The sequence below is a fragment of the Eutrigla gurnardus genome (assembly GCF_963514095.1).
Source record: "Eutrigla gurnardus genome assembly, chromosome: 6".
Classification (NCBI taxonomy): domain Eukaryota; kingdom Metazoa; phylum Chordata; class Actinopteri; order Perciformes; family Triglidae; genus Eutrigla; species Eutrigla gurnardus.
Window position 1 is genome coordinate 22845920 of NC_139920.1, and position 23522 is coordinate 22869441.

Genomic DNA, 23522 nt, shown 5'->3' on the forward strand with positions numbered 1-23522 from the left:
GTATATGAGTTTTCGTTCATCAAAACGCTTTAAATTGACCAGGTAAGGTAGTCGTCGCTGTTGTCTTTTAGTAGTGTTGTTAAGTTCAAGGTTTTGAACTAGGGATCAGGCTTCACTCAAACAGTCAGTTTGTCTTGTATAGGCTTATATCTATCCTGTATCATCATTTTTTAATTTACAGGTTTATATTATATATATTTATATGTCCTTAGATTTCAGCAGACTGCCAGTCTTAGTCTTTTAATACATTTGTGGTCAAGGGCAGGCCTGGCTGTAGTAAATTATACACCTTCCTATTATATAGTACAGGTTTTATTTGTGTGGGGGGTTTTTTTGAGGGGGGGGGGGGGTAACATAATCTCATAAAGCCTGATTTATGGTCATTCAGGTGGTTGGTTGGTGTTGATTTCCTGGATTTACTTCCTTATGTTTTCAAGATTCAGCTCTTCTACTTATGATCCCGTTTAGTTTGCTGTGAAATGACTGCAGTAAAGTTGTTTACCTTTTTTTTTAACGTAAGTTTCGACAGAGGTCACGTTTAATCGGCGGATGTTTTGGCTCGGACTTTTTGAGCTTTTAATAGTCTCATAGTGGTGAAATTGCAAGTAATTGGTGCTGCGTTTTGCGATGTCCTTCCTGCAGCTGTGAGATTCCACCTGCACATGTTGTGAGCACATGAAACTGACCATTAGTCATATTTCTATTATTACTGCTACAATTATGGCTTTTATTATTATTATTATTCTATTGTACCCTCCTGCTTCTGTCATTATTGGTCATAATTATTTTCACACTATTGTTTCTATTATTACTGTTCCTACTGCTATTACTGCTCCCATTATGTGTACCATTTCTATCATGTGGATTGATAATGTTGTATTTGTATGATGTGGGAGAAGGATCCCTCTTCCTGAGTTTGGATTTTGAGCTACAGTATAATCATTAGTCATATTAGTATATAAGTGATTGTCAAACATGTTTTGCATATTGCTAAAACATATTTTGCCCCTCCCCTCCCATGTGCAGCAGCTACCCAGTTGAGAGCAGTGGTGGCGGCCTGCCAGCCAAAGTGAAGAAAAGCAGGAGCAGCCTCGGCAATGGCAGCATAAAGAAGGCGGAGGCCAGGAAAGCCTTGAGCCTGGAGGCGGCCCAGCTCGAGGCTCAGCAGCAACAACACAAAACCATCACCAGACAAGTAGCCATCAGGTAGGACCGATGGGAACAGGGTGGAAATGATGCAACATGTCATAAGATGTTTGAAGGCATCACCTTGGCAAAGAAAGAAAACTCAAAATAAAGCCTTAAAGGTCCTAAATAATGTTGAATACAATCCTTAACACACAGAGGTGCTTCTGATGAGCCAAGAACTGGTCTTACTTTCACACTTATTCACATTTTTTTCTTCTTAAAAACTGACATGCATGTGATGAATCTTGCAGGATTAGCACATGTGCTTAAAACACAATTTGTCGGTCTTGAAATGCATAAAATCCCACATTGGACGTTTGTGGAAAGAGAGCCGTTCTGAACTTGTATCACAAGACCAGACCTAATTCTCAGCTGGTGTTGAGTTGTGACACACTCATGACTGCACAGCTGCTGTACTCTGACGGGCTCCTCACATGATTCAAATGTTTGAGGTAGATTTGCGATAATCGTTAGTGTGGAGAGCGATAATTATCCCTACTTTTAGTTCAGGGATTGGCTTGTTAAAAAAAAACACACAACGTTCAAAGCGGTGAACACTCCTTTGTCTGCCACCATAGTCGGATAATTACAAAACAGATATGTAGTAAATTAAAACGTTAAGGTGTCAGCGAGTCATGTGGTGTCCTCTATCTTCTCACATAAATGTAAACCTGCTGAAGCGTTAATTCTTTTTGTGAAATTGACATCTGTGATCTTTTTCTCACAGCAGGTCGCAGACATTTGATGTGGACAGCCGAGGCTTTGAGAGGACGGAAAGTACTGGAACACAAAGTGTAAGTCCACAGCTTTTCAATGTGACTGGTTGTGTGGCATTTAAACCTGATTTAGTGCATTTGTTGAAAGCTGCTGCCTGGTTGACGCTTCTCTTCTCTCTTTTTAGAGTTTCACAAAGCACAACAAGACATTCCACAAGTTATTTCCAGACATTCCTAAGAGTGAAGACTTGATACACGGTAGGTAAACGCAAAAGGAAGGAGACGATGCACGGCAATATTATTTAACCAGACGCATGAAACTAAAGGTGTTCCTCTCCTGTCCCAGCATACATCTGTGCCCTGCAGAAGGAAGTGCCCTACCACGGTCGGCTGTACATCACCGACACCCACGCCTGCTTCTACTCCTCAGTTCTGCTCAAGGACACTAAGGTAGACTGCTAGGCTAATATCATCGATTTTAAACATATTTCTTATTGTGGTATATTTCACCACATAGTTGCACTTTCCTAACATGTTCTGTCATTTTTCCTGGGTGTGCTTTTGCAGGTAGTTATTCCAGTGTCCTGCATCCACATAGTGAAGAAGCAGAACACAGCTTTACTGGTTCCCAACGCCTTGTCGATTCGCACCACAGACGGGGAAAAGGTCAGTATCTCATCTTAAGAAGCCACAAGTGGGTCTACGTCTTCTTGCGTAGTGTTTTATTGAACTTTATTACCTGCAGTACACCTTTTGTGCCACATGGGGGAACCTGCATGTTCATGTTCAGATAATTGCAGTCTAGTCATAACATTGAACCAAACATGAAAGGCTTCCTGTTTGTTGAACTGATGAGGGGAAATGAAAAGAATGAGAGATTGTTGACTCTCTCTTTGAAATACTGTTTGTTTGTACTGGTTTGCACATCAGATGACTAATATTCATGCCTTTTTTTCCCAAATTCTCTCATTTAGTACCTGTTTGTGTCACTGCGGAACAGAGAATCATGTTATCAGCTGCTGCGTTCAGTATCTCCTCAGATAGAGGTGAGTCTGGCAACCCCGCTATTATTATTATTATATGGTATCTGTAAACGTTTTGTTCATTTCTAGCTCGACTTAATTCACTAAACTGAACCATTTCTCTCTGTTGCAGGACGGCAGCACACATAGTAGCCTCGCCTTTTCCTCTACTGAGAACAGCTTCGATAAGGGCAAGCTTGTGGTAAGTTCTCTTCTCAGTATTCTAAAACTTTTAAGTGACTTTGACTTTATTGGGAGGGAACATTTTCTAGGAGTACATAATCACGGATCGAGCCGTTTTGTGATGGCGTTCCTCGCTCTCGTCTCTCTACAGAACTCCAGCCAGTCCAGTCTGGACGACAGCTTCGACCAATTCGATGGCGTCTCCGAGTCACAATCTTTACAGGAACAACCTCTGCACAGGTCATACAGAGGTGAGAGTCACAATGTTTACATGCAAAGTAGCACACCTAGTTAAATGTAGCAACTGTTACCTGCACCGCCTGGAGCCATCTCGTATCAAAGGCTGATTTTCTTTTCATCTCTACCCCTTCTCCAGAGGCAGTGCCTAATGGGAATGCCTCGACTTTCAGGAGCCTACACATGCAACCGAGCGACAGCTCCTCTTCCTCGGAGGAGCTCTCCGTATCGGGTAAGAAGCACCGTGTTTGCTCCCCCAAATATGCTACAAATGTGCATTTAAGTGTTAGTTGGAGGATGTTTCTGTTTGAAGCCTATAATTTCCTTTTTAACCATTTTCTTTCACTTTCTGTAATCATTTACGAAACATGTGTACCGTGCAGGCAAGGTACAACCTACCAACATGATATTTATGCTGTTTCCTTGTCCAGGTTCAAGTGGATCATGGGTTTGGAATGTGACAGAGAAGGCCAAGTCCCTGCTGGTTCAGAGAGAGGCCAGCACCCTCAACACTCTACTCTTTATTTACTTGATTTTGTGAGTACTACTTCTTCTCTATAGTACCATCTGTCTCGTGCTGCCTCCTCCTTTTCATCCAATGCCTTATCTTCCCATGTGCAAATCTAAACCTGCCGTGGTCGTAACAAACTAGGTGATCCAAGCGTGCCAACTTGTTCATTTGCTTTAGCAAACCAGTTTTTAAGTGCACACAAACAAGCCTCTTTTTCCTCTTCCTGCTTCAAATAAATAACGTTTCCTGTTTGTGGCTTGTAAACTGTGAAGTTTACTGGCACGGCAGTTAATTAATAGGCAAGTGTGACATGTCACTTTTATATCCCACTGAGAAGGCTGTAAAATATAGGCATTGTTTAAGTGTGCAGCTGTGATAAATTTGACCGTTTCACATTGAAGACAGCCAAGAAAAGGACTATAAATGGGACTCTTTGTGTGTGTGTTACAGGGTTGTGCTGCTGCTGCTGTCTTCCGGCTACATTGGTTTACGTATCGTGGCCCTGGAGGAACAGCTGACATCCCTCGGGGCGCTGCCCGAGTTCACTATACAGAGCGGGTAAGAAGTCTTTCTCTGAATACAAACACCCCTTATTCAGAGACTCGAGAAATCCAGTGAAGTCGGCCTTATTTTTGCCCAGAAGATTCTCAGTCATTAAGCGTTACTGCCACCTGGTGGTCTGTACTGCATGCTCACTATGGTACAAGGAAAACACAGAATACTTTTTTTTCTCTCCTGTATCTCTTTATTCCCCAAACTAGTCATAGTTTCACATAAATGTACCATTTTTACCTTGAATGCATTGCGTTGCAGTAATCAGGAATGTTGCAAAAGGCATGCATTCAGTTGCAATGCTGTGTGTGTCTCGATTCCATTCTCAAGGAAATGGTGCAAATGAATTCCAGTCATAGGTGGAGCCTTGCTGCCACGCAACAAAATAGTTAAGAATTTGTAGGTGTGTAATTGGTTTGCTTCTGAGATTTGCCACTCAACTGGTTCACTCCTTTTTACAGGTACCAAGACACATAACACTCGGCGACCGAAGGAGTGATCGGTTGACTCGTGATTGGAGGATTATTTCGACCCTCTTCCGGCGAGGACGCAGCAGGAGAAGACTCGAGACTGTGCTCCCGATACACGACCCGTGCTGTCGGCGAGAGGAAAAACGGGCCATCCTGTGCAATTTCAGAGACAATATGTTAACTTGAAGGGCTATATTTCCTCCTAGTGCAGTAGCGGACTCACTCACTCAGAGCCATGCCAAAACACACACACACACACACACACACACACACTGCCTGGTTGCAGTGCGTCTGTCGTCGAAACCAAAGCCAAAAAACGGCTCTAAGTTTAGCAGTGTGCCATCGTAGCCGAGTCAACGGCCACTTTCCCGACACAAACTGTTCCACATCCGTGACGTCATGTCGTCCTTCTTCATGCAGACTCCTCCCCCCATTAGCATGCAGTCAGAATAGGGCTATACCAATCAGCATTAGCCTGCTGTAGTGCTTATTATTATTGTTATTGCACCTCAACACCAGAGACGTAGTGCTATGCATAACCAAAGATGCACACGGTGCACGTCTTTTGCATGAGTGCATACAGATGACTCCCTCTCCCCCTTATGTATCAGTGGAATATACCAATCTGTGTGTGTCCTTTAAATTCTGTCTGGTACTCCCAATGGTTCCTTCTCTTTCTAATCAGCTGTGGGTTGAAATAGCCAAAAAAAAAAAACATCCAAAATCAGACGAGGTTCAATACTCTTGTCCTTTTCTCTCTTTCTCCAATCAGCAGTGATTGCAGTATTACGTTTCCTCGTCTTTGGCATGATTTAAACCAGTTTAATGATCAATGCTCAGAGGTTTTTTTTTTCTCCCTGCAGTCCCACCTGTGGATGAATGCATCATCAATGCACAACTATTTAACACAGCAGGACACGAGACCGGTTGTCTCACGGGCATCGATATGTTTTCGTGTGCAGCTTTTCTACGTCTCTGATCTTCAAGAGTCGATTTAAAATGTCTCGGATGTATGTGGGCGTACTGTCTGACCGCGTTCTGTTAAAAGTACAGACCTCTATCTAACGGGGGCCTCTTGAAGACCAAGCAGCATTTCTTAGAACTTTCAGGTTATTTAAAGTAGCACAAATAATGTATTTCATATGTTCATGCATGTGTCTGCAATATCGACACTCGACTGATAACTGTATACGCGTTCTCGCTCTCATCGACCTGAGGAGAATTTCGCAAACCACGCTTTGCTGTAAAAGGTCCGAGTTTTCAACAGCGAAACAAATGGTCCCAAGACGAAATTTCAATATGCAACAAAATTATTATGCATGGCAAAACAAATTATTTATCTTTTTTGTGTGCTGTTTTTTTTTTATTTATTTTTTTTATGGAAGCTTGATGTTTGTGGGTGTAAGGAATCGTGTAAGGAAAAAAAACATTTGAGTGACATGAACAGCTCAACCGAGCGTGCGCACTTTAAAAAATGTGTTTGTGCCTGTCGCACAATCCAAGACGTTTGTGTTGTGTTTTTTGGATTGAGAAGAAAATGGCAAAGCTGGCGTTCTGTGGTATCTTGACGGTGCTAAGACCTTTTTAAAAAAAAAATTGTTTTCACTCAGGGGTGGTGGGCACTTCCTGCCACGTGGTTTTTAGGTCGTCATCTTCTCCTCTCTTTTTTTGTCCGTTTTTAAAGTGCTTGTGATGGGGTTCACATTTTGTACATCTGGGCTTTCGGTGATTTCTCAAATGTCAAATTTTGAGAGAGAACGCTGCTTTTCATTGAGATTCACTCGACTTTACTAATTGATATAACTGTATTCAGCTTCTCAGAACCCCCCCCACCCCCATGACCCTTTCAATCTAGCCTAACAATGCATATCCATGCCACATCTCACCCCTGTTGAGGAAGGAGTCCTTGACGAGGTGTAGACCACCTCGCCAAGAAGAGCCGCCACAACGAGGGGCTACGTTCAGCTAAGGGTTTTTTGTCAACATGCCATATACAGAACTGTCAGTTCTTCTAATCTCCCACCAGGGGGCAGCACACATCCACTGTCCTCGAATGGGCTCATGCAAGAATCTCAATGATGAGGGCAGTATTTGTGTGTGTTTTTTTTGCACTATTCAAAGTGTTGTAAATAATTTTGTATCAAACGTTAATGTCCTTAATTCTGCTATGGTCCTATATTTATTTGCATTCTGTGTAATTCAAAGTAGTCTCTGTGAGATGACTTTGCTATTGTTCAAAAATAAATCAAGTATTGCGAAGTAAAATAATCTTTTGTGTATTTGCTATTATTTCATGTTTTTTGGGGAGAAGCGTGGGTTAATTTGAAAGTGTGAATGAAAACATTCACAAAACACAATTTATTATTACCCATTTATTAAGCCTCCTTTCTTTTTATTCCAAGAATATGCTTTGATTCTGTCGGTGACCTAGATTCCCCAGAGGCAACGTCCTCTCCTGTTAAATTGGCTGCTCCTCTGCTGTGGTTTGTGCTTAAGCTTATGTATGAGTTTAAGGTTAAGTGTTTGTTCCAAAAAGATAATTGGTAAACCGATTTTTAAAAACGATGTCTTCAGCGGTGGTGGTTTCTCTCCTTCTAGTGGAGGATCACTAAAACTACACTATGGGCATTTTAATTCTGATCAATGACACACACACACACACACACACACACACACACACACACACACACACACACACCACCCAAGGGATATTACAGGAAGTAACATGTTATTTTATTTAGTGAGATTAAAAGTAATGTTTAAAAACCTGGGTTTTGCTCCAGAAAGCAGGTTTACTGAAAACTGAGTGAGTTAACCCTGAGATGCAGGAAACTCTTTCATTGCCAGAAAGCTAGAAAGGTGATCTCTGTTCAGTTACCATGGTAACTTAATCTGTGAATCTGCAGATTTACTCTAACAAACTTCAAAAAGTTTCTCTCCGTCTCCTCCCTCTTACAAAATATCCTTCAGTTGATGTCAGCTCTCACTGTTATCATCTCTGCAGAATGTAGTTTTTAACGTGTTTTGCTGTGAACTTGTTTCAGACTTTGGTTAAATAATACTTTAATACTAAAAATGCTAAATCCATTTTATATTCAAGCAAAAAATCACCAAAACGCATTATTAACAGGGCAGATTGAGAGCGTATGTCTCTTTGATCTTTTTTATTATTTTATTTCAACTATATTTTTTATCTTCAGTTGCTGCCCCGTGTTTTTTTCCCCCAACCAGATAAAATTCAAACAAATATTTCCGGTGTAATTGAGACTACAGCCTAACACACAGTCACATTCCCCTACTTTAAAGAAATGTAAGTCTGTTAAATCATCAACAGCCAAAATATTTTATAATTTATTGACGCTTTATCTGCTCTGACTCCAGCTCTTTTTTTTTTTTAAAGAGATCTATATAGACTATACATATTTAATATCTCCACATCCACTGGATTGAAATGGAGCTCTGCCTGTCGTAGTGAATCGTGGTATCGGAGCTGTGAATGTTTGCTTATAGGAAGCGTAATGTGTGGTGCCAATCATCCCTCAACATTACACATGTTTGCAATGAATCCACACAGGAGTCTATGAGTTCTATTTATTCCATTCTAGGTAGTCAAAAGCAGCAGTGACATCACAACGGTCCAGTCCAGTCCATCTGGTTCAGGTGTCTGGGTTGTTTGAGGGAGCAGGTTCTGCAGTGGTCCGCTGATAAGCACAGAGCTGAAACACACCTGAAAGATGCACATGTTTCTGTGAAGGAAGGTTTCAGTACAGCTACTCACGTTTTAATCAACTTAAAGTAGAAAAGCTCCAGAAATAAATAAAAACACGTGATTTTTATTTTATTTTAGTTTTTTTTGCCAATATGGTTGGGTTGCTTTCAACATATTCACACTACATTTTAGTGTAAGAAGAAAGGAAAAAAAAGAAAATGTAAAGTGGGCGTTTACTTTATTAGGGCCAGGCATAAGGATTTTTTTCATTTTGCATTTCGAAAATAAAGTCGAAATGTCGAGAAATAAAGTTGAAAAACAATTTTGAGAATGAAGTTGAAATTTTGTTTGATTTATTCAATTTATTCTAACGTTCTTGAAATGACGACTTTATTCTCGACATTTCGACTTTAATCTTGACATTTCGACAATAATCTTTATTCTCGAAATGCAAAATAAAAAGAAATCCTCCTCATTTTTTCCCCTTATGCCTGGCCCTAATACCCTTCCATACTTTTCAGTTTCAGGAGGTCCAGAGGTGCAAACAGCAGCTTATTGTTCCTCACAAGTGAAACATCTTTGGATACTCTTAACCATGATGCTGATTGTGCTACTCACAATAAAAATAAATACACAAAAATCAATAAATCCAGTAAATACCTGCCGCAAAAGCCAAAATGATGGCCACCCAGCCGATGATGTAGGACCAGGAAAAGCGCCAGTCCAAGAATCGTTTGCCAAAGAAAGTGACGGTCACTCCCGTGTAAATTGCCAAAGCCAGCAGAGCAAGAAAACCTGAGAATTGAGGGTGAGAGGACATTTTAAAATAACCCTTGGAAATGAGGAGATCAGATATATAGTCCACTTAGACCAACCAAATGTTGTAAACCCACAAACATGTCCCCTAACAAGTCCAATGAAACTGGCAACATAGTAACACTTTTCTTGGAATGAATCTGCAATGTTATCATCTCAACAATCAGATTCATAACCAGATGAACTACCTGACAGGACCAGGGCGATGCCCCCTGTACGGACCCTCCTGTTCTTGGTGCCGTTGGTGAAGGCGCTCAGGCCGAGCACCACGCCGGCGAAGCAGCTCAGCACCGCCAGCAACATAAAGGCTCGTGTGGCATCCCAGAATGCTGCAGACAAGAAGGTCAAGACCACACGCACGTCATCAGACACAGTATTTCAGTACATGGCAATTGGTCATGTCTGTCTTCTTTCCTCTTTTCTTTTCCAAACACAGCTGGCACACCTTTAGTAAGTGTGGTATCCATCAATAACAAAGTGTGGTTGCCATGGTTTTAGACGACCTCCTTCATGATCACATAGTTAGACAGATAAATAAGATGCTAGATTTGAATACATTAATGTGATTATGATTCATTCACATTCTGAAATCTGTCCAAGACATTTTCTTACTTTTTTTTTTTTTTTGGGAACTTTAGTCCAAACACACCAACACTTTGCTGACGTACTCACCTACAGTTATGGTGTGTGCATGACATTTGTGGTTGATGCAGAACCTCCAAAGCCCCTGATTGGCCGAGCTACCGGAGTAGCGATACTGCATCCAGAAGTCCGTTGCCGTGGAGACAATGAGAAGCACAAGGGCAGCGACGCCGCACAGCGTGCCCCCTCCCGCTAAAGTGTACAGCATGGTGGAGAAGCCAGGGGAAGCGCTGTCCTCCTAAACATTCAGCAACTCTTCAGGGGGGACAGGGGGAGAAAAGGGGGCATCGTTTAGACCAGAGATCTTCAACAGGGGGTCCAGGACTGCTAGGGGGTCCGCAGAGTACTGCAGGGGGTCCCTGAAATTATTTCATCCCAAACTTTTTTTCTTCAACAATTTAAATATGTCCAAAAATACACATTAACATGGATAAAATCTATATTCAGGAAATCTAAATATTCCTGTTTGTATAATGTTATGTTGTGAAAATGTGATGTAGAAATGCCAAAATAGAATTAAAATATGAATCTGTCAACAATTATTATTTTAACGGCTCAGCATTGTATACATACATCGTTACAAAGTACTGTTTTGTTCTGATTGAGACTCACTTGCTCCAAAAAATCCCCCATAATGCATCATTACCTATGCCCGCTCAAGATAACAAAGGTCAAGTTTCTATTCAGGTTATGCCACCCTCTCTCCCATTCGCCAAACCAAAAAAAGGAAGGTTTCCATGCAGGTCTAAATGAAGAAATGTCAATTTTGAGAAGTTCCAATATGGCTCCCCTGACTCTCTTTTACTTTATAAGCCAGGATTAAGTACATTTAACTCCTCACTGTAGTTTCAAAGCAGCCAGAATAGATTATCACACCTCCAACCAGCTAAACATCCAAAAAGAAGAGAGATTCTTACCTTTTTTTCTACTTTTGTAATTACCAGATGATCACTATGAAGCATGTTGTCATCAAATACACAAGCCAGAGATTTTTGACATGAACATTTAAAATCATACACGCCCGCACTTTAAACACCAGCGAGTCATTCTACACTGTTAAAAAGTTGGTCACAGCCAGCAAAGCACTTGACCCAAACCGTCGTGGAACAATAAGCTTGCCTATCAGGCAGTTCAGAGCCATTGTTCACCACTAATTCCCCCCCAACCCCCGTACGCCAAACTAATCTTCCAATACAGCAACTGAACTGTCAGCAGTGTCGCTCTCTGTCACGCAGCCAGCAAAGACCAATGATTTCTTAAACCAAAATCACATCCAAATTGGACCTCAGCATCCCGAATCCCAAAAGTATCCGCAAGATATCGCCGTTCAATTTTGTCAAGCATCATGAACGAACAGGCCCAGTCGGTTTTAGCTGTAAAGATCTCGAGAAAGGTCTTCGAACTCCATCTCTTAGGGTTTCCGCTTCAAAAGTAGCTTCTCAGTTGTTAATTCTAGACCCTCAAAAGAAAAGCAGCATCTTCCTGGAAGAACAGTAACAACAGGTGTAAATCCAAGTTTGTAGTTTGTATGTGTGGTACCTCTGGGTCGGCTGGTGTCTCTCCAGGGTTGTCGGGCTGCTGTGACACGGTGCCTATCCTTTTTAAGCCCTGCGCCCCCTGGCTCTCATTGTCCGCCTCACAAAAGAGGGAATGATCCAGCGCAGCATGTGAGTGATGGTAAATCTGCAGCCACCTCCATCTCTCTATCCCACCTCCTGTCTCTCTCCTAAACTCTCGCCACCGCTTTCTCTCTCTCTATCTGGTGGCGTCCCGCAAGGCTCCTTCTCAGTCCTCCCCATAATTCAACAACAAACAACGAGCGAGGAAAGTGGTGATGACGCTTTGTATTTTTATTCCATCCGTTTTACAGCTCCGAAGCTTAAAAATACATTTTTTTTATTTATTCAAAAAGCAAGAACATGTGATATTAGACAGCCACTTTATGATTATTTTTTAACAATTTGAACCCCGTTGACCCCTCCACATTTGTACGCACAAACATTGTTTCAAAATGACAGTGAGTTTAATCGTGAGATACAGATAATGTAAAATATGATGCATAATATCCTCTTCTCTCTCTCACACATCCAAGTGTCTGCATATGTTCCCGGTACAAGTCAAGATAAAATCACAACCTTATTAATATAAGTTCAAGACTAGATTTTGTTTTTATTTCACATTGTGCAGTCCAGCAGCATTCCCGTCTTTAAAGTGACTCATTAGCATCGTATCGCCTTTAGCTTCTGTTAACATTTTCTGTAACTTATTTGATTTATTTCTCCTCATCCAATCAATCACTTCTTACAGCAGCACTAAACTTTATTTTCACTGTGCTCATCCTTTTGAAATAACCCCGATTTTACAGTACACAAATCAAATCCGCCAAAAAAGGTTTCCAACACTTCAAAGCCAACATTTACCAGTTCTGATGTTGCAGCGTATCGATTTAGTTTAACATTGAAATGCTGTTGTTGCTCTGACACACATTTACACATGACTCATCACTGAATTTGCCAAAACCTGAACATTAGATATTTGTGTAAAACGCTTATTACACTCACTGTTTCAGTGGAAAATATACATATTCAAGTGTGCACAAATGCAAATGGGTGATCTTTTTTTTTTTTTGCATTACAGTGATATTAGAATAAGTTACAGAGGAGGCGTATGAGGAAAATAAATAAATAAATAAATAAATCTCTCAGTCTATCCACACGTCCAAAAATCTCTACAAATGTTACAAAAAGGCACATTATGATATGCATAACCAAATGTAGCTTCTTTTCCAGCTCAATATTTCCTATAGAATCTATAGATTTATGTTGCACCAAGTTCTCACCGTACCCGACTCAAATGCAGTTTGTGACAAACGGAATTAAACTCACTTGAAGGTGTGCTTGCAGTGAACTTGATCATAGCTTCATCAGTCTATGTTCTGACTACATATTCTAAAAGAATCATCTTTATGCTTTACTGACAAAGACCAGCAGGTATTAAAGCCAAGACACACACACACACAACCTGTAATAGTGACTGAACTTCACATGAATTCTGAACGTTAACACACACACAATTCCATGACATCATCATTAACGTTCTTATTAGTTTCCTTTAATTAGTTTTTTCTTTTAATTGAACACGTTTTTCAGAATGCTGCGTTTGCTCACACGCACACACACACACACACACACACACACACACACACACACACACACACACACACACACACACACACACACACACACACACACACACACACACACACACACACACACACACACACACACACACACAGTTAACTCTTGTGCTTCCTGCGTTCCTCCGGTGAATCCCTCAGGAGCTCGGTGCCCAGAGGACGACAGTTCGATCTGCGGAGGACGAGAGGAAGCTCTGGTCGTGGGGGTGCCACCTACACTGGATCACCTTGTCCAAGTGCTCCCCTGCCACCGTCTGGGGGAGGGGCTTCGTTAGGTCACCTGGGGGTCAGAAAAAAGAAAAGAAAAAAGAGTGAACTTAGTGTGACTTAGAATGGACATCAAGTATGTTTCACCTTTTTCACATTTGGTTTTATGATGAAAAACTTTAATTTGAGCGATTCCTCTTTAACCCTTTGTATACTGCTGTGTGTATTTTGTTACACACACTATATGTGTTACCTTGAAGGTCACTGATGATGACCTTGTTGTCGTAGGAGCCGGTGAGGAGATGATGGGCTCCGGGGGAGAAGCGCACCGAGCGGACGTCGCTGCCGTGGGGGCGGTACGTCTGGACTATGCGGCCTCCTCGGATGTCGTACAACATGCAGGTGCTGTCCTCCTGACCCGTGGCCAGCAGGCGGCCGCTGGGATCCACCGCCACCGACGCAACCGCACTTCCTGTGTGAGACACAGTGATGAGAATAACATGCTTGGTTTATTTCATTGAGCCCATATGTTTTTGTTTGTTTTTTTATTTACGGGACAATAACTTGTACTGATCTGATGCATCTCATTTAACCCTTGATGCACCTTCAAAATATGTTTTTATATTTTCTTAAACCAACATCAGACCTAACATGAAATATTATGCATTTAATACAAATTTAACCCTTAAATTGTCAGGTTTTGTCATTATTATTATTATAATTATCTATGGTTTGATTATTGTAGCCTAGTATATGTGAAAGATTAGCAGTAACATTTATTTATATGCAATGCGAGTGCCCTTTATCGGAAAAATATGTTGTTTTTCTTCAATTTGTCATGAATAAAAGGATAGAATATGCTGGAAATTAAAAGCCAAAAACACAAAAATGTGCTTGGGTGCATCTCTGCTCTGTTGCAGAAATCTTGATGAAGCATTAGTGCCTTCTTGTGGGACGAATGTGACACCACACTCACCTGCAGCAGTGTGGTGCAACCAATGGGAGTCATGATGCAACTCACCTGAACCGTGCAGAGTCGTGCCCACAACCCGGACACAGCTCGGCACCCGCAGATCCCAGAACCGCACGGTCTTGTCCTGGGAGCCGGAGGCGATCATCCACCCTCCCCACGTGTACAGAGTAAGAATGTGACCTGTTCAAACACAAAATGCATGACGTCTTAAAACACTGTGGCCTGCGATATCTTTGCCTTGTTGATGAGCTAACGTACCGGTGTGTCCACTCAGGGCGTGCAGGCCTTGTCCTCTCTGACAGTCTGTGGTGTAGATGTTGCAGTCTCCCGCCCCGGCACTGATCAGGATGGATCCTCCGCTCTCAGGACCCTCCATGAAGGCCAGGTCCCTGATGGTGCCGTCGTGCATGCTGAACTCCAGGTCAGGGCCTGAATCGGAGGCATACATTTGGGCCTTTAACACAATATCATTACCTCAATATCTGGAGGAAGACAGAATGAATCCTACTTGTTTTTTTTTTTTAAATCACCTTGACCACAAGGAGTATTAGGGCCACTGTGGAGCCGAGATAGGGGGGCAATATTCAGAGAAAAAAATATATAAAGTGACAATTTTGCGAGTTTGTTACGATGATAACAACCGACATTTATGCTAGCTAACGTCCCATGAATGTAAGCATTTATTTTTCTAATGAATACATCATATCGTGTGACAATGCCTCGTTAAGGTCAATAGGGTGATGGCTGTTGATGGTTATTGTTGGTTTTATTTATATGGGGTCAAATTTTCATCTTATGGGAGTTTATTGATCTGGTCGGCTAAGATGCTAACGGTAATTTTCACGTTGTCATAGCAACAGCAAACATCCGGTGTTAGCGGAACCAAGCAACTTGATAATATCGGCTAAGCATCTCAGCCCACTTAATTTGCCACTTTATAAACTTTCTTACACTTTTTTTCTCAGACCTCTCGGCTCCATTTTTTTCCCCCTACAGTGGTCATAATACGCCGTCGTACCACAAGGGCAGCAAAACTTGCCCCTTTTTTTTTTTTTTTTTTTTTTTAGAGGTATAGGTGAGTCAATATTCAAACAAAGGTCTGTACTGTTCAATGGGATAATGGTCATTACTTCAACCACAGTACCTGTGGCATTGCAGCTGTCTGCATTGAAAGGCAGGACTTTGACGTATTTGTCATTGGAGCCGGTAGCCAGCAGTTGTCCACAGTGGCTCCAGGCGACACAGTAAATGGAGCCCTTGTGATGTTTGTTCCTCCTGAAGCGAACCGCCGGCTGTTTGGCAGCACCAGAACCACCGGGACGAGCTAAAAATGACAAATTCTAACATGTTACATAATAATCACAGGAAGAATTGCAACCAGGATTTTAAATATTTTGTGGACCAACTTTTTTGTCATTTCTTTTTGGTAAAAAAAAATTGTTTTGCTTCTTCTGTAATGAATGTATTGAAGATTTGGGTAGGACCAGAAAAGCATAGTACTTCTTCCTACTCCTTTTCAAATATGTATTTAGAAATTTATGTTTAGTTTCCGTTAATATAATCTTCAAAATAATGTTCAAAATAAAGTTTATTCTACTTTATTCTCACAGAATGTTGTTACAGTTTTCAGCATCTTCAAGTGTTCTCATCAATAGAATTTTAGTATTTCAAACATTCTGCTTACACATGCTAATATAAATTAAGAAAAAAATTCAGCTGTTTATCGTTTTTTTGCTTTCCTTGGTCATGATGGAAACGTGTACACACACACCACATAACAATGCACACAAAGTCTTATTCATGTATGTCCTTTTATAGTAATCAACATGCTGATTTTTTTCTAGTACATAAATAAGGTACCACCTTACCAGAACATCTAGTCTGGATGTGAAGGGTGCGTGTGAATGGATCCTACCTGGTGTTCAGGGTTTCCGGGTAGCTACACACTCTCAGGGTTTTGGAGTTGGAGCCGACGGCGTAGAGCGCTCCGGAGGGATGGAAGGCCACCGCACGCACGGCCTGTGTGTCCTCCAGCTGGTTCACTTTCACAAACTGTGCTTTGGACTTCTGCTGCTGGACAGAAATACTTGTTAAAATCATAATCTACGTTAAAAAAAAACAACAACAAAAAAACCCATTGTGTTTCAGGGAAACAGGCCAAACAAATGTGCAATATATATATTATATATCAGAATACTTAACCTATGAAAGTGAACTATAATTGCTGTACCTCTTGTGAGTTACGCGTCGCAGAGCAGCCAGAATCCTCTTGGACGACGGGACAAGATCCTCTTATCCTCTCCGCACTGATAATACAAAAATACACACAGACACTTACAGGTCCACCTTAAAGCTATCTGTTATTTCATTATTGATTGTGACTTGTGATTGTGGCAATATTGTGGCCATATTGTGGCAATATTCAGAGAAAAAAAGTCTCAAATTTGCCACTTTCTAAATATATAAAGCCGATGTAAACAAGTTGCTTGGTTCCGCTAACACTGGATGTTTGGCGTTGCTATAACAACAAGTGAAAGCTACCGCTAGCATCTTAGCCCAACCGCCCGATCAATAAACACCCATGAGATGACAAATTGGCCCCAAATATATAAAGTCAACAATAAACATCAATAGCCATCATTATTTTCCTTTTTTTTCCTACAATGGCCCGAATACGCCGTCGTAGGAATATGACCTGCTTACTGAGAAAAAGATCCACAGGATTTATCCCATCAACACCTAATGACCTCACACACTCTTACAGGCTCTTACCTCTGACTGGCAGGAACCGGGGACTCGCTGAGAGAAGGCAGGCTGTTGCTCCCGGTCCTCAACGGGGTGCTGCTGACCCCTCCACCCGCCTTGTCCCCTGGCTGCCCGGTATCCGGGGTGTTGGTGGTCCTGGGACTGGAAGAGCTGGTGTTCCCCGTCAGCGCGTTCCACTGCGTCATCACTTCGTCCCCTTTGGGGTCGATGCCCACGTTCATCTCCTCCAACTTCTGAATGGATCTGGAAAGAGTGGAGCTTTGTAGCGGCACTGCGGTTGTATTCCATTCTATAATCTATTGGAGTCTATGAAGAGGACTTGCTGACCTGCTGAGGAAGGTCTCCGTCAGGTTGTTTTGGGATCCGTCCTGCTGCGGCTTCACCCCTCCCTCCAGCAGCATCTGCTGGTAAAGCTGCCTCTGCTGCTGCTTCTGCTCCAGATGCTGCTGCACGCGGAGACGCTGCCTGTAATACTCCTGGATTTGCTCCGTGGAGTCGGGACGCTGGACAAAACAAACACACGGAGTCCAAAAAAAAAAAAGGGCTCGACGATATAGAAAAGTGAAGCAATTTATCGACATGATTTGTTTCAACCTGTAGCGGGGGGCCTGTAAACCCGAACGGTCGAATATTTATCATTGCCTTTCAGTATTCTGTGCTCACCACACACACACACACACACACACACACACACACACACACACACACACACACACACACACACACACACACACACACACACACACACACACACACACACACACACACACACCAGATCATAACGGACAAACTCTCTCCCAAGAGCCACTACTGATAACTCTTCAACTTCCAAGGCCTCATCCTCCATCACTGATCCCATAAAAAAAAAGTTTTCAAGGACCTCATCATATCCAGTAGGTCTACAGTATATTCCCCTTCACCTCTCTCACCACTTCTCTCACACACACACACACACACACACACACACACACACACACACACACACACACACACACACACACACACACACACACACACACACACACACACACACACACACACACACACACACACACACACACACACACACACAAACAATCCAATCTTTGCTCCGCTGGATGAGACCCGGGATGCATAAATATGAAAGATGATGGAAGCAGCAGGTCATGCTGGGTGTGACCGCACATCACACCGGATTATCTTCCTCCGGCGTCCCTGACCTCTTCACTGGCACGGGGGAGGGGGGGCTGGAATGTTCACTCGTGCCCCCCCTTTGGGCAGGTGGGCGAGAAAATTGGGGGAAGGATTTATGAGGCAGTGGAGACGAGGTGGTTCAGGAGGGTTCAGGGGGAATCTACTGTAAATCTCTTAAATGTGGAGTCATGATGTTGGAGGGAAGACAGACTGAGAATCTTACTTCGACCAGACGGGCAACTATTTATTCACACAGGTCACAAAACCAATTCAAGCCTGAGCTCCACTCCTCCACATCTGAAATATTGTGTTTATCGCTGTTCTGAAGTCTGTGAACCAAACAGACCTGTACTTTTTACAGTGTGTGAGTTTTTTTTTGGTTTATTCTGCAATGAAAGGCACGTTCAAGTTCTTATTACCTCATTGGTTTCCGTGCTGCAGGGCGGCCCGCCGTCTTGTCCCGGGGTCAGGGGTGTGCGCGTGGTGTTGGGTCCATCCAGCCCTTGTTGGTGCTTCCTATACTCAGATAAAGATAAATGTCAATTTACAACCATTTCTTTGTGATTTGTGGGGAAATAAAAGAGAAAAACAATATAATAACTACACCCTTCATGTATGTCAAAGTAGAGGAGTATGCTGCATGACGCAAAGGGAAATAAAAATAATGAATGTGGGCATTTTGCTACTTTGTTACTTAGCAATCAACAGATACAAGCACAATTCAATAAAATGAGAAAAATGGGTTTATTTATTTTTTTTTATTTAAAAATAATACTTTTGTTGCTTTGCATATCTGATTCGTCTCCAGTTGCACACCATACTGCAAGACAAACAAATACTGTAGATCACCGTGATCTCACTTTGACTTTACCAATAACATCCAGCAGGTGGCGGCAGAGAACCTGGCAACATCCACAAGTCTGGGAACCTGCTCCGTTTATAGTGGCTCTTTGATTTAGAAACCTGTCTCCTTTTGGAGCAGGTCAACAATAGAGGCCACATAGAAGTGATGTACATCATCTGAAAGCTGGGAACCATCAAATCATCTCCCATAATACTGTATTAAAAATGGTCTCACTATATCGTCAGTACAAGTCTCAATTCCTCAGGTTTCCTAGTTTCATATACTAGTAGTTTTAAGCTTGAGCCTCTCGTCGGCCGGGATCTCCGGTGATCCCGTCTTGTACAGCAAACCTGCTCACCTCTAATTCTTTAAACACCTCTTGCCTTACTTCCTAAGTGTTTTCTAATCCTAACCTGGGAGGCTGTACTATTGACCAATTTAGCCAAAGAAGCCAGACTATCTCTATTCCTTTGATATTCTTTTTATTTTTTTTTTTTTTTTTTTTAGAATTGTGTTTCTTTTCAATGCTTTTAATGTTTTAATGCACTTTGAATTACCTTGTTGTTGAAAGGTGCTATACATATGAAATTGCCTTGCCTTACTCAAACAAAAGCAAGCAGTAAAAATATGCTTTTCATTGCCCTTCACTACCAAAATATCGGTTTCCATAAGGAAAATCACCTTTAATTTATAGCCTTAATTTAGTATAAGGTTATGATTTTCAATAATGAGTTATGAGGCTTGAGATTATAGTGCATCCATGGACAGTGAGCTGCAGTAAAATATGATTTGTGCAGCAGTGCAGAATATGACAGGAGATCTACCACTAGGTTGCACGGAGAGAAAACTTGGTAATAATATAAAAATAGTATAACATTACTAAGCATTATAGATAATACCAATAATCACATGCCCTACTTTGACCCTTACTTCTCAGGCGAGTCGTCCTGCTGATGCACATTATTCTCCACGAGGCTCCGGCTGAGGGCGGGCTTCACGTTGGCCTCCATGCCCCTCTTGTCCTGGGCCGCCAGACCGTGGGACAGGCCATCCAGCGCCGGGTTGAGGGACCTGGACATGTAGGTGTCCGCCGAATGAGGCCTCTGGCGGAAGGGCGAGGTGGGGCAGGGCGACAGGCGGCTGATCAACGGGGTGAGGATGTCGGCGTGGCCCGCCTTGCTCGGCTTCACCAGGCGATCCACGTGGATGCTCAGGGTCTTCTGCTGGAAGGTGCAGGAGAAGGCACCCGGCGAGATGTTCTGCAGCCACGAGAGCAGCGACAGGTCCAGTTCGTCGCAGCCGTTGCCACAAAGCAAATCCACACCGAGCAACACCTCGCCCTCCGTGATCTCCTCGCCGGTCGCTTTACTCTAGAACACAGAAACCATCAACCATTATTATTAGGGGCGGGAATCACAACAGTAACTCACGATACAATAATATCATAATATTTTGCCCACAATAACTGATGATATCACGGTATTTTGCCCAAGATAACTGATGATATCACGGTATTTTGCACACGATAACTGGTGATATCACGATATTTTACCCATGATAACTGGTGATATCACGATATTTTACCCATGATAACTGATGATATCACGGTATTTTGCCCACGGTAACTGATGATACCTCGATATTTTTGCAATAATTATATCACGATACTGCGATACTGCGATACTGCGATTCGCAATATATTGCAAGAAATAATCTACGATATGCATCACGATATCTGTGAAGGAGAAAACCTACCAGTGAAAAGGCAAAAAAACATTTTTTTTTACATTTTTTCCGATCTATTTTCTGTCTATTAGGCGCCAGTGTATCGATAGCATATCGCAGCAGGGAGTAGCACGATAAATCGATATTTCTAAATATTGTCCCACCACTAATTATTACGTTTGCCATTTTACAGCCACTGAAGCTTGTTTTTTTACGGCATCACGTTACCTGACAGAACTCCACGCAGCACTCGTAGAGGATCCCTTTCATGAGCAGCTGGAAGAGGCGGTTGCCGCTCGCCCGGAAGCCCGCCTCGCTCAGCTTCCTGTCGGCGGGGATGAACTCGGCGACCATGGCGCAGGCCTCCTCGAAACAGTGCACGCGCGCCGTGCTCGGGTTCCAGTCCTTGAACTCGGCGTGGTGGGTGAGGCGCGGCAGCGTGAGGAGGAGGCACAGCTTGCTGTAGTCGTCCTTGGTGGGACAGAACTCCTCCAGGCTGTGGAGGCACTTCACCGCCGCCTGCATGGTGAGCTCCAGCTGCATGACAGGAGATTATCAGAGAGAAAACAGTGAGTAATGTCGTAGAAATTAAAAAAAAATGATGATCCAAGTTCGGGGGACAGGAGGAAGCTAAGCTTATCATGTCCTGACGTGTCTTTAAATGATCACGTTTATTTTACATTAAGCTCATATATCTGTGTGAAATAGTCATTATCCAAATCAAAATATAGAACAATAACAACAAATAAAACTCCAACTCCATTCCTTAATACTTGTACATAAATAACTGTTTATGACTGCGTTTGAATGCTTTTATGTTTACACTGTTTTCCAAAGAGCCGCCCCACCAAGATTATTGTGTTTCTCTGAATCTAAGGTCTTTTTTTGTTTTTTTTGTTATAGAACCACATTGGTATATTAGTCTAAGTCTAAGTCTAAGTGATTCATCATCTCAGTCAAAGGCTTATTCTGCTGACTACTAAACAGCTCAGTTGGAGCAGAGAGATATAAGGTTTCCAGCAATTTTAAAATGGTAAATACTCATGCTCATTTCCTCATTACATATTACATACGTTTTGAGGCTCTTCAGCAGCAGACATGGCGTTATTTACACACAGAGCTTCCAGGAACTTCTGCTTCAGAATGATGTAGCGGAACCTGGAAACACAAATCTCAGCATTATTAAACATACTTTTGTTACATGTATTGATTTACCCTCATGGAGTTTTTTTTTTTTAATGACATATATTATGAACTGTTTATTTATTATTTATTTATCTTTTTTACATTTTCAGGACATTCTTTGTGACACGCTATATACTATGACTTTTTTTAAATATTTTTTATGGTAAACTACATTATGACAGATTTTTATGACATATACATTGACATTTTTTGTTACAAAGTATACTACATGTTTATGGTATTTTTATGGCAACCTTTATTTTAATTTGATTTTTTATTAAATACATTTTGACTTGCTATATTATGACTTTATTTGAATTACATTTTCTATGACATTACATTTTTATGGCACATACTTTTTTTTAATGTATTTTCTATACAATAATATATAATGACATTTTTATGAATTTTTATGGCAAACAGATTTTTTTAACATAGTATAGTATGATTTTTTTTACGACATATTTTATTATGAAATTATTTTACTTTTTTATGACATATTAGTATTTTGTGACATTATAATTCTATATGGCTTTTTTATGACACTTTTAAATTAATTATTTTATGATACTATATATCAAGACTTTAATGATATTTTACTCTAACTCTAAAGAGTTTCAGTGAGGCTTCATGTTCTCCTCATAATGCCTCAACAATAAATCAGGAAAAAAAAAACTTTTTAAATGTCCAGCTAGAACCATGCCCATAATACTTCCCCACCTTTTCTTGTCAAACTTGTCCATTCCTTCTAGAGGTTGAATGAATTGCATCACCTCCTCCCACTGGCCGTCCAAAATGAGCTGTCTGTTGAAAGCAGCAAACGGAGAATTGAATTGAATTTAAATCCCATAATCTGAAATAAGATGAACGCTGGCCGATCGCCCGCCCTGCTGTCCCACCTGAGGAAGAGCATGTCGTCGGAGTAGAGTCCGTTGATGACGCCGCTCTCTTTCTCCAGGGCCAGCATGCTGATGTGCAGCTTCCTGGAGTTCAGGAAGTCCAGGATCACCTTGATCACCTCGGCCTCCTTGATGTTGATAGTCTCCTCCGCTGTCATGGTTACAGATCTGTGGTGGCAGCTTACGGCTGGCTAGAATGCAGACGGAGGGAAGATGAGATGGATATGTAGAAGAATGCTTATGGTTCATTACCTGAAAGAATTTTCAAGAAGTTGCTTAAAAGGGGGGGAAATCATAAGCTTGTTTATCCATCCATCCATCCATCCATCATCTACTGCTTCATAAGCTTGTTATGGGATTTAATTTAGTAACATTTCTACTGGAGCTTCCGGTGTACGCGTGGTTTACTTTAAAGTGAGTTTAATTGTGCTCTTCCAATTACAATCAGAATACTTTTTTTTTTTTTCATCCCTCAGGAGATTGTACAGCTGCAGTTGCTCCATTAGAG

General features: G+C 41.7%; 3 protein-coding genes across 6 annotated transcripts in view; 1 reads left to right on the forward strand and 2 right to left on the reverse strand.

Moving 5' to 3' along the window:
- LOC311014491 (GRAM domain-containing protein 2B) overlaps positions 1–7147 on the forward strand; it is a 14189-nt gene extending 7042 nt beyond the window's left edge. Inside the window, exons 2-13 of one of the 4 annotated variants that reach the window (XM_084011123.1) lie at positions 1030–1206; positions 1919–1982; positions 2090–2162; positions 2251–2354; positions 2472–2570; positions 2879–2950; positions 3060–3128; positions 3261–3360; positions 3486–3578; positions 3778–3883; positions 4308–4415; positions 4871–7147. In XM_084011123.1, coding sequence (XP_083867249.1) covers positions 1030–1206; positions 1919–1982; positions 2090–2162; positions 2251–2354; positions 2472–2570; positions 2879–2950; positions 3060–3128; positions 3261–3360; positions 3486–3578; positions 3778–3883; positions 4308–4415; positions 4871–4886 — 1081 coding nt within the window. In that variant the 3' untranslated portion in view covers positions 4887–7147. Of the gene's footprint in view, positions 1–1026; positions 1207–1915; positions 1983–2089; positions 2163–2250; positions 2355–2471; positions 2571–2878; positions 2951–3059; positions 3129–3260; positions 3361–3485; positions 3579–3777; positions 3884–4307; positions 4416–4870 lie in introns of all 4 variants that reach the window. The other 3 variants (XM_084011122.1, XM_084011121.1, XM_084011120.1) reach the window with 3 other exon arrangements.
- A 1322-nt stretch (positions 7148–8469) lies between these two features.
- Positions 8470–11625, reverse strand: lim2.2 (lens intrinsic membrane protein 2.2). Its single transcript, XM_084012563.1, has 5 exons — positions 11586–11625; positions 10077–10301; positions 9593–9733; positions 9249–9383; positions 8470–8606 (listed from the first exon to the last, which is right to left on the reverse strand). The coding sequence occupies exons 2-5, from the start codon at positions 10252–10254 to the stop codon at positions 8536–8538; spliced, it is 525 nt and encodes a 174-aa protein (XP_083868689.1). The 5' UTR covers positions 10255–10301; positions 11586–11625; the 3' UTR covers positions 8470–8535.
- A 1663-nt stretch (positions 11626–13288) lies between these two features.
- Positions 13289–23209, reverse strand: LOC311014906 (WD repeat-containing protein 47-like). The gene is given in 16 exon segments (XM_084011840.1): positions 13289–13522; positions 13703–13921; positions 14471–14602; positions 14681–14851; positions 15567–15746; positions 16338–16344; positions 16346–16495; positions 16653–16728; positions 17195–17431; positions 17516–17691; positions 18781–18877; positions 20136–20575; positions 21159–21467; positions 22004–22088; positions 22836–22919; positions 23015–23209. Coding segments are annotated over 16 exon segments (2664 nt in total). The 5' UTR covers positions 23173–23209; the 3' UTR covers positions 13289–13379.
- Between the last annotated feature and the right edge of the window lie 313 nt (positions 23210–23522).

Bases quoted from the DNA above. Each gene is read 5' to 3' on its own strand.
- lim2.2 (XM_084012563.1), bottom strand. From the start codon at position 10,254: ATGCTGTACACTTTAGCGGGAGGGGGCACGCTGTGCGGCGTCGCTGCC. The intron at 9,734-10,076 runs GTGAGTACGTCA...TCTTGTCTGCAG, and splicing joins TGCACACACCATAACTGTAG to CATTCTGGGATGCCACACGA. The intron at 9,384-9,592 runs GTAGTTCATCTG...CTCAATTCTCAG, and splicing joins CATCGCCCTGGTCCTGTCAG to GTTTTCTTGCTCTGCTGGCT.